This window comes from Electrophorus electricus, chromosome 18 (assembly GCF_041902795.1).
Source record: "Electrophorus electricus isolate QZ-2024a chromosome 18, ASM4190279v1, whole genome shotgun sequence".
In the NCBI taxonomy this organism is placed as follows: domain Eukaryota; kingdom Metazoa; phylum Chordata; class Actinopteri; order Gymnotiformes; family Gymnotidae; genus Electrophorus; species Electrophorus electricus.
This window is the reverse complement of record NC_137514.1, coordinates 9,003,271-9,014,709: the sequence shown is the minus strand read 5'-3', so window position 1 is coordinate 9,014,709 and position 11,439 is coordinate 9,003,271. Positions and strand designations below refer to the sequence as shown.

At 38.9% G+C, this 11,439-nt stretch overlaps 1 protein-coding gene across 2 annotated transcripts; it reads right to left on the bottom strand.

Annotated features, from left to right (window-relative positions):
• Nucleotides 1-1,062: 1,062 nt before the first annotated feature.
• Nucleotides 1,063-8,671, bottom strand: LOC113576558 (adrenodoxin). Of its 2 annotated transcripts, none has more exons than XM_027008712.3 (4): nt 7,727-8,609; nt 6,153-6,277; nt 5,737-5,866; nt 1,063-1,751 (listed from the first exon to the last, which is right to left on the bottom strand). In XM_027008712.3, exons 1-4 carry the CDS (start codon nt 7,909-7,911, stop codon nt 1,646-1,648), a joined length of 546 nt encoding a protein of 181 aa, XP_026864513.1. In that variant the 5' UTR covers nt 7,912-8,609; the 3' UTR covers nt 1,063-1,645. The 2 variants fall into 2 exon arrangements, with proteins under 2 accessions (XP_026864513.1, XP_081557647.1); XM_081701521.1 differs by lacking the exon at nt 1,063-1,751 and adding an exon at nt 1,760-3,817 and having other exon boundaries at nt 7,727-8,671.
• Nucleotides 8,672-11,439: the final 2,768 nt, after the last annotated feature.

Here is an 11,439-nt window from a genome sequence, read left to right as displayed (position 1 = left end):
TTTTTTAAGTCATACTTGTCCTTTAAAGGAATTACAACATTGCAGGAATTACAGAGCCTCTCAGCTTCTTGACACTCTGCCAGCATAAGCATCACCTGGTGCAGAATCTTTGAACCTGCCAGACCAGTATAAACATTTACCATGATGCTTGGTCAAAATATTTGTAGTTACGCAGTAGGGGTACTTAACTGAATCCTGAACTTTCCATTAGATTATTTTTCACAATGGAAAACATGGTTTTATTTGCAAATTTGACCTGAACATAGGCAGCTACATTAAGAGTTTAGGGTTTTACCTTAGAACTGCTAGGTTCAACTTAGTTGAAAAACCTAATATGCACTATTGTTCAACTTTGCATTTATCTATTATACAAGAACGATACATGATCTTGCTGAGGTGAAAAAACAAAACCAAAAATGACAAAGCTGTTTTGTCTGGGAAGCCTTCTTTATCACTGACATTTAGCTCGTTAACGAGGGCTCAAGGAATATTTAAAGTCGAGGAACACACCCAACAAGGTAACCCAGATTTAAATTTTCCCCATTAGCAAACCCTTCCGCAGCTCCCATTTTCCAAACGTGTCTTGCACCCTTGTCCAAGCAGTTCACCGGACCAGGGTTTCTTATTCAAAGTTCAGATGACCTTCAAAGCTGCACTCAGAGTCAATTCCTCAATCACGTGAGCCCCCACATGAGGTGAGTGACCTATATGGCCAGAAGGAGAGGATGAGCAGTGTCCATTCGACTCCCTGCTAGACCCCACCCCACTGATGCATGATTTATGACCTTTCTTTTGATGTGAAACCAAATGTCATTTTGTAAGACCAAGAGGTATGAGCTATAATAGGGTTTTTAGCTTTCAGATTTTAGCAAATACAATTACATGCACTGAACATTAGGTCTATAGCCTTGCTCCTTTAATTGTTGGTGACAACTTCAAATTTTCTTTTTTTTTTAATTTTCTTTTTTTTACCTCTAACATTTAGTTTAGTTATATTTACATTATTGATGGCAATGTATGCCTTATAAAGTTGACAGTAGAGAGGTGTACCAGGGGGAAAAATGCAATTATAAAAACAATCCAATTTATTTAAAAAGTACTTAAAACACAACAGTAAGTCGTAGTCTATAGATGATTAAGATTTTACTGCATTATTGGTACACTAATTACAATGTGTGAAACAATAACTATTCAATACACAGTATGAATATTGTGCTTAGTACTTAAATATGACGTGGGTTATATTGTGAAAAAGGCTAGCTAGCTAACATTTGAAATCTAATCCTAAATATATCTCACATTTTCATTTTCTTTTTTTAAATCAATTCCTTTGCACTGTATTACATGCTATGTTATGAAAAGAGGTACTTGGGAACTTTAACACAAAATGTCTGTGTATCTATGATTACTATCAAAAATCTACTCGTAAACAGATTACAAAATTAATCGAGGTATGCCTTTGGATTCGACCTGAGAAAAAAGAAAATGCTGCCACGTCTTGAAAAAAATAATACTCACCATAAGTGTAATTAAGTAATAATCACACCTCCTCCAATCATCTTTGAATTCATCCATAATTTATGTACACTTGTATACTAATTAAAGTTACGCAGTAGTTGTTGGCTGGTGAAGGTGGTTGGAAGCCCTAGGCTTTGCCATCCACCTGCCTGATGTCTGCCACACTGTCAGGTAGACGTACGGTCATGCCATCGAGGGATTTTGTAAGGCAGATCTGGCAACCCAGACGGGACCTGTGCAAGGACAGTAAGTTAATACAATGAAAATCAGTTCAGTTAAAATATGCAATTACATTATGCTAAATGAAAATGGAACGTAGTAAAATCTGGTAAAATAAAAAGGTAAAATTTTAAAAGAAAACAGTAATGAAAAAGGTGTCAATGTACGAATGAAATTGACATTCATAAGCTGGGCCATAAGTGGGCAAGGAAAACTTATTAAAAGACAATTGTAATAAAATGTTTACAGAAAAGTCATATTCATTAAATCAGGTAATATAATGTAGAGAAGAGCTTCTGAGACACATTCAGAGTTCAACAGTTTGTAGAATTATGCTGTAATCTGCTATTTCACATGACCTCCAAGTACAGTGCAAATCAATCAACTGATAGCAAAACCAAGATGAATCTCAAGGCCAAGTCTTCCCTGGAGGTAAAGAGTCAAGAGAGAAAGCTTTGCTCTAATCAGTGCAGTGAACTTCAAAAACCCATTAAAAGCTCTGTTCTAGTACAAATAAATGCATGGACAATTTGTGTACTGTATTACAATTTCAGAAACACCATTACAAAATTAAAACAGGAATTAATTAATTAATTCAGTGTTAGTTTAATTATCAGAGGAACACTTGGCAAGGTAGCTAAGGTAGATTCTCTGGAACACTGGTAGATGAAGTTTCTGGCAAATGCTGGCAGGTTCGGCCTCTCATGCTTGCAGCCCAATGCTGTGAGATTGCCAAGATTTTAATCAGGGATGCAACATGGGGTTTGGTGGTATATAGGTAAAATACACTCACTGGCTACTTTACTAGGTACACCTGTTCAACTGCTAATCATCCAATCAGATGGCAGCAACTCAATGCATTTAGGCATGTAGACATGGTCAGGATGACCTGCTGCGAGCATCACAATGAGGAAGAAAGGTGATTTAACTGAATATGGCATGGTTGTTAGTGCTAGACGGGCCGGTCTGAGTATTTCAGAAACTGCTGATCTACTGGGATTTTCACACACAACCATCTCTAGGATTTACAGAGAATTGTCTGAAAAAGAAAAATTATTCAGTGAGAGGCAGTTCTCTGTGTGAAAATTCTTTTTTATGCCAGAGGTCACAGAGTTGCCAGATGACAGAAAGGCAACGATATGCAAAACAGCATCTCTGAATGCACATGTCAAACCTTGAAGCAGATATAGTAGAAGTCCACAGTGGGTGCCAATCGTGTCAGCTAAGAAAATGCACCTGAAGCAAAAATTCGCACAGGCTCACCAAAATTGGATAACAGAAGATTGTAAAAATGTTGCCTTGTCTGAACATCCCAATTTCTGCAACATTCGGATAGTAGGGTCAGAATTTGCCGTAAACATGAAAGCATGGATCCATCCTGCCTCGTATCAATGATGCAGGCTGGTGGTGATGGTGGTGTAATGATGTGGGAGATAGTTCCTTGGTATGCTTTGGGCCACATAAAACCAACTGAGCATCGTTGAAAAGCCACAGCCTACCTGAGTGTTGTTGGAGAACATGTCCATCCCTTTAAGACCAGTGTACCCATCTTCTGATGGCTACTTCCAGCAGGATAACATCATGTCAGAAAGCTAAGATCATCTCAAACTGGTTTCTTGAACATGAAAATGAGTCCACTATACTCAAATGGCCATCCCAGTCACCAGATCTCAATGCAACTGAGCACTTTTGGAATGTGGTGGAACAGAAAATTCACTTCATAGATGCACAGTCAACAAATCTCAGCAACTGTGCAATGGTATCATGTCAATATGGACCAAAATCTCTGAGGAATGTTTCTAGTACCTTTTTAAATCTATGCTACAAAGAATTAAGGCAGTTCTGAAGGCAAAAGGGAATCCAACATGGTACTAGAAATGTGTACCTAATAAAGTTGCCAGTGAGTGCATTTCCCATGTATCTGATTAACTTCCAAATAAAGCAACAACTGAACAAAATAAATGTATAACTTACATAGTGCTGCATTTTGTGAAAGGAATTCAAAGTCCAGATTTTGTTTCAGCAGGAGATAAGACAACCCCCAACCAACCTCTGGTAATACTTTACACTAGGGTATTATCTGGTGTAAAGAAACATGGATAACACCCAGTCTGTATGAGAAACATGCATAATGCCCACTCTGTAAGAGAAACATGGATAATGCCCAGTCCGCATGTGATGTGTCATTCTGCAACAGGGATTGGTTTTGAACAGTGTTGTACATTAGTAACATTGTTAGCTTACTGACAGAATGTGATCTAGGTGTCAATTTGCTAAAAGTGTTATTAGTTTAGAATTAGCTGTCACTGATGTTGCACATAATACTGTGTTCACAAAGATGTGCTTGTGACATTAGAAAAACTGAACAATAAAGAAAAGTATGAAAGAATAGAATGCAGGTACACCACAGACTGTATACACAGATGAAGAGCTTGACAGTCATTTTAGGATAAAAGCAGGAAGGAGAAACAAATCATCGGAAACATCCTCTTATCCAGTAACGTTCTGGCTTTTGTTCATATATAAGCCTACCTGAATACTGTGGAAAATTGTACTAAATCTAGTTCTGGCAAACTGCTAGATCAAAATTCCTGGCACTTCAACTCTAGCCACTGTTCATGTAGACCCCATCCTATAAAATTGCTGGAATGCTTTCAGTTAAAACTACATTATTGAAAGGGATTTTAGTGTCAACAGCCACATTAAATGCAGCTTTGATGACATACCTTCCCCAACACATCCATAAGGCTCGTATGGTGCGTCTATTGACCATGACTGATAAACAATCCACTTCATTATCTTGTGACATTATCAATCAGCTCAGACAGAACCCCCAACACCCCCAAAAATAAGCTTACATGGATCAGGGAAATGTAAAAAAAAAAAATTAATTATTATTTGCTTATTGTTATTTCTTATTTTGCTTTTCATTTCTTATTTTTTATTTCTGTGAATTAATTCTTTAGATTTTCTCCATAAATTTAGGGTTTTGGCATAATTCAACTTTATAAACAAAACTAAACACAGCCAACTCATTAACTTCAGTTCATACATTTATAACCTTCACTAGCTGGCATCAGAACATACTAGTAAAATTTGTAATTATAACTGTCAAAATAATGACACACAGTGAATTTTAACTACTGTGACCTATGCATCTATCCTATAATCTATGAAATCTGCAGGAGTAACTAAACACACCTTTCTTGGTTTAAGAGAAACTGACTGTTTTGCATTTCTCACGGCAAATCTTGACCCCTGTAGAAAACAAGAATCATCCTTTCCTCTTGCATCCTTAATCAAATCTGGTTTGGAAGTTTTACATGTCTATCACATAAGCTTTTTCTTAGCATAAACTTTGTGTTTTGTGTGATTTTTTTTGCTTGTGCACTTCACTGGGCACAAGTTACATTTCTGAAGTAAAAGTCAATATAACATTAATGAAACTAATATATTAAACATATTGCTTTTAAAAGCAAATTGGTCTCTATAATACAAAATATAAAAACAAAAATATAATGAAATGTGGCATTATAAATACCAATTTGGACCACGTTCATATATGATACTGAAATTCAAAATGTATTTGATATGGTGGATGACAACTTTATTCCACATTGTGTTCTCCACAATTTGAAAAGCACAGATTCCACAATGCCCTAAGAAGGGTATTAGGACTTCTGAACAGCATGTTTACAACATTATTTCATACATTCACCTTCTACTAGACGTTGGGGTCCAGTCACATATGGAGAAAAGTGATGGGAAATGTTGTCAGCAGAAGCCATATGCCACAAAATGCTACCTGAATTTATCATATTGCTGTGCAAAAAGAGGTACCGTACATAAAGAGGCACCGAAACCTACATCATGAACCCTAAAATAAATGCCTGAAGTGCAATTTTGCAATGCTCTAGTAAAAAGCTCCCCCTGTCCTGAGACAAAACAGTGAGAAAGTGCTAATGAACTGGTGTCAGATGGACAGGATACACCACTTACGTATCTGTGAGACCATAGGCAAGGTCCAGCATGTCCAGCTCCTCATCACTGATATGTCCTAGTTGTTTGTATGTGTCCTCTTCAAATATGAGGTGACAGGTGGAGCAAGCAAGAGTTCCCTCACATGCTCCTGGTGAAGGAAGAAATTAAGAGATTAAAGGGCAATTCCACCAATAACGTTCTTCCCTTGTTTTATATTAAACACCAAGGGAAGGTTATCTTTAATGTGTCTTTCTAAACAGATTTCATTGCATTTCATTTGCTTTTCCTCTTTCTTACTTCTGAATAAAATACAGAAATCTGTAGTTGTTATTGAAATGAACACCCTCACGAAATGTATCATATTTTTAATCAAGGCAAACAAAGTAAACAGCAGTTAGAGGAGAAATGCCCCAGACAAAAATATATGTACTTACCAAATCCATCAAAGTCAAGCTGCTGCTCAACCACAACATCTAAGAGTGTGTCACCAGGGGAAGCCTTGACTGTAATCTTTTCTCCATCTCGATCAATGAAATTAATGGTCACCTTGTTTTCCGATCTAGCAGTGTGAAGACAGTCAGAATAAAGTCAGGGGTTTCTTTCTGTTCAACATGTGAAACTGAATTACTTATTCAACACGAGACAGTTTCAAGAATAGCAGGCGAATTTTGTTATCACGCTGCCCTCTAGTGCCAAAAAAGCATAAGACACTATTTGGCCTATTTGAAGTTTCAGTCAAGTTAGCCTATTCTTCAATTTTTCAGAGCACAATTTCATCAAGTCTAGTCCTGGCAAACTGCCAGACCAAATTTCCTAGCATTTAAACTCCAGCCCCTGTTCGCGTATAACTGAACTACCATGTTGACCTATGCTGATGACTTTAATGGTGACAAGCAGCACACCCACTCCCTGGACTTTAACGTATTTCTTAAATGTTTACATACCTTGCTATCTTAAGTACAAAGGTATCAGTAGAGCGGAAGTTCAAACCAAATACATTTATATCGATAAATGATGTCAATGGTCAAAGACCGATCCGTAACTCGAGTACTTCGAACCTCAAGTGCAGCTCGGCTTGAAATACCATGCTTCAAGTCTTAATGGAATACCAGCAACGAGACTATTTTCGAGACGAACTTCCGCTGGATGTCCGGACAGCAGGGTCCCTTGCAGTCGTCAAACGCAGACTGAAGACCCATCTATTTGTGGAATATTTAAACGACCACTGACCCTGCTCCTATGTTGACCAACTGGAACTAGTACTTATTGTTTTTTGTACTTATCGTTGTCTGAGACAGATATTATGTATTTTGCACTTCTAGACATCAGAACTGATCCCTGCATTTCAACAGTATTCTAGTTCATTGGTATATTGAACTCTAACCTACTGTGCCGGCTAGGATGTATTCTATGAGTAAATGACAAAGCAATTTTGTAAGTCGCCCTGGATAAGAGCGTCTGCTAAATGCCGTAACGCTAAATGTAAATATGGTCACACGTAATTTAATTCCTTGTGTTTTAACATAAGCAACGCAAACTGGAAAGGCATAAATTCATACTATAACGCTAAAAATGCCATCTATACACAGTGCGTTTAAGGGAAGGAAGCCCTCAACTGACACTTCGCACAGTAACTTGGGTTATATTCATAATACATTAATAATTCTCAAACGTTTACTACCAAGCGAACAATGCAGTGTGTTCCTTCCTTTTGTCACTCTCAGGAATTAAACATGTTCGGTGTTTTCACATACAAGCTCTGCGCAATATCTGTTAAGATTATGGCTAAAATCTTAAAGCTAATAATATCCAATAACCAATACTAGATGCTAGTAACTAAGTAATTGTTTGGTTTATCCCCAGCTATGGCTAGATAGCTAAATCTAGCATAACTGTTACCCGCCCAAGCCAAATGCTGGTAAGGTTAAGATGGAGATAGTTGTTCCGTACAAAGTGAAATTCAACGTTCCCTAGGTTAGCTAGCGTTAGTCAGCATATGTCCCATTACCTGAGAGGCTGCGTTATTTTGCCAGAGGTAATTTCTCTTCTTTGAATCTGATATTTACCCAGGTCCCATTTTCTGGTGAGTGATGAAATCTTCGAAGCATTAACATTACTCGCACATACCGAAAGTATCCCGGAGCTACGTGAAAGGCAGGAGCCGACTAATCTTGTTGCCGCTGAAAAGGACATCCTTTTAAAAATGGTATTTTTTTGTTTCCAGCAACTGTGACGCCCGATGTGGAATAGGTCTGACAAAGTTGAGCTGGTTGTGTCCTTTCCTGGTTTCTTGTCCGGGTTCAAAATGTGCTTGTAAAGGTAGCTAACTATTCAGCTAACAGCAGAGTACAGAGAGCACAAGCTTTGGCTAAATGTAGCGGCCTGACATCACATTTGTTGCATAACACCTTGTGATTACCGATAAGCGACTCGTTTGTTTAAAATGTTCTTGTTGTGTTCACTATATTTGTTACGACGGCGTTACAATTTCTGTTTTCAGATACATGACCAATATGCCACCATACAGAGGACATCGAATATCTAGCTAGCTAAATCACAGAGTAAAACTCCTAACTTGAAGAACTTCCGGAATGTCCAGTATGAACCTTGGTACAGCCAATCATCCACTACAGGGTTCAACGGTTCAGCACAGAAAACAGGCGGAAAAAATCGAGTGTCGCCAAATCGAACCATCAGCATGGACCGCATCACGTTAGTCGCTTTCAGACAACGTCTCTCTGTTCTTGTTGCAAACCATAGACTATATATAGTATCAAGTCATGTGAATGTTTAATTTCCCTAGGAATTTACAAAACGTCTGTAAAAATTATGTATGACCCTGACTGTGTTATTAAAGCCAAAGTCAGATGTATTTATATAGCGCCTTTTACAACAGTTGTCATAAAGAGGCTTAACAAATGTCCAAGTCAAAGCCCCAGTGAGCAAGCCAAGGGCGCCAAGGAAGCCAAGTTAAAACTCCGTAAAGCATTGGATGAAACCTTGAGTGCACCCAAGATTGGGGGGGGGGGGGGGGGGGGGGGGGCCTTATTGCAACAAGTTATTTAACCCTAACTGATGCAGTGAGTAGCTTCTCATTTGTTAAACAACCATGTCGAAAGACACATCCTGTGGTCGTGGAACAGATGTTAATCTGTTTCAGAAGGGTCAAATTATTGGCATGCAACAAGCAGAGAAAAAATCTAAGCAGATTGCTGAAACTACTAAAATCAGGTTAAGAACTGTCCAACACATTATTAAAAAGTGGAAGGACAGTGGGGAAACATCATTTTCCAGGAAGGAATGTGGTCGGCAAAGAATCTTGAATGATCGTGATCGGTGATCACTTAAACGTGTGGTGAGATCAAATCATAGAAAAACAACAGTAGAACTCAGGGATATGTTTAATAGTGAAAGTAAGAGCATTTCCAAACGCACAATGTGAAGGGAACTCAAGGGATTGGGACTAAACAGCTGTGTAGCCTTAAGAAAATCACTTGACCCTGATGGTGGCCCAGGGTCAGACTCTTCAGAGTCCTACCTGCCTTCACTGGACTACCGGACTGACATGACTATGACTATCAGTATAAAGGTCGGGCACTGCAGGGTCCTACTTGCCCCCCATGGATTACCAAGATGGCTATGAGGATTATGCCAAGGGTGAGGATTATGGTGATGTCAGCCTCAGGACAGACACAGAATCCAGGGATCCATTGATGCAGATGCTCTAGATCCTGCAAGCTTTCCTGTGTCACCTTTAAAGGGACTCCATCATTAAAGCATGCTCGCTCACCTAGGGCACACAGCCCTATAGCCCATGTGCCTGCTCATGCATCTAGAGGAGAAAAAAAAGAAGCACCACCAGTGCCAGCTCCAGAGACGGGCAAATCATCTGGTGTGCTCCGTGGCTTGTCAGCCCAAAAAGTGGAGAAGCCATCACCACCCAATTCGGCCGTGAGAGCTCCCCCCCCCTCCCCCCGGACTCGTTGGACCTCACCTCACCTGATGACAGGGGCTGGGGTTCTTTCCAGCCTCCCCAGACTTTTTCCCAGTCCTTTGTGTGGTAGAAGTATGTATATGCCCATTCCCATTACCATCCCCATCCCCATCACAATTGCTGTGCCGGTCCCTTTGTCTCCCTTTGTGTCTGTTTCCATGCCTGTTAGTGTGCCTGTCCCTGTGTCTCTTATTGTACTGGTCCCTGTTGTCCTCCCCTCTGTCCTGTCCGTGCTAGCCCATATCGGTGTGTGAGGTTCTCTGACCTCGCCATGTGGTGGTGGTCTGGGGCTGTGGCCTAATATGCTAGTGTGCCACTATACTGTGCTTTGCACTTTGTTGTGTGTTAGTCCATTAACATAGTGTTGTTCTTCATGTTTTAAGTTTATTCAGCATTGTTTCAATAAACGTCAGTGTTACTGAACCACGGCTCGTCTTTGTATCCTGCCTCACCTCCCAACGTCACGAACAATGAGATGGATAATTAAGAACCAGAAAAATATCATGTAAGAACAACGAGATAAATGATCAAGTATGGACAATATTTTAGTATATTAATTGTAATATGTGTCATTCAAATGTAAAGAGTGACATATTTCTTTCTGTTTTGGAAAACAAGGTTGATTGGACTAAATATTCTACTTTACCAAGATACAATTTTTTTGCACTCAAACTCTTGCATTTGATTTTGCTCCATGTTGGACTTTGAATTAAGGCAGTGACAAAGTGGAGAAGATGATCAGTCAATATGATGAACTGCACCGTCAAAGAGAGCTGCTAAATTTGACTGATTCTGTGCTTTGAACATAATCATCATAAAGCAAGCGGATACGCTGGAAGGGCTAGCAATGGTCAGCTATATCAGTATAATTCTGACTTGAAAATGAGATTTTCAGTAATTCATTTGCATGAGAGAATTCCATGCACTGATTTTTGTGTTGACAATTTGCATTTTCAGAGGTCATTCAAAATGAGTTTAAGAAAGTGTTTGAAACATCTTTAGAAACCTACCCTCATCTGAGGTATATACCCATGGTAATTGTGTAAACTTGAAACTACATGAAACTCTTTTGTAATGGTTTTGTCACATTGGATTAGTGTCTCTTTCTTTATTGCAGATTAAAGATAACATGAGTTTGAGGCACATTCCAAAGATAGACTGTTTTACACAAAGACAGTCAAATTTTTATATAGTTTACAGAGGCATGAGGTAATTGTCCCTCCTTTTTTTAACATTCCACTCTTTGAAGTTACCACCATTAGGTCCAAAATATTAATTTAGTCCTCATTATAAAAATTGAAGTTTGAAACCATTCTATCCCAGCAGAAGTTTTTACCTTTTTTTTTTTTTTTTAAAGTGCTCTCATTTGCCCTCCCCTATAATGATAAATACATTTTATGTATAATTTAGGAAATAAAACCAGGACAATCTGCTTTGCTCAGCACAGTGGCCTTGAAGTCCTCTGCACATTGTTCCCAGATGCCCTAGGGGCATTATTAAAGTATTTAACTGAATGATTAGATTCTTGTTCGTGCCTGGTTAACCTAGAGAGGCCTTCAAGTCAAATTTGTTTATATAGTGCTTTATACAATAGTTTTTGTCACAAAGCAGCTTTACAAATGTCTGAGTTCAAGCCCCTAGTGAGCAAGCCAAAGGCGACAGTGGCAAGGAAAAACTCCCTAGAGCATGAGGAAGAAACCCTGAGAGGAACCAAGACTCAAAGGGGG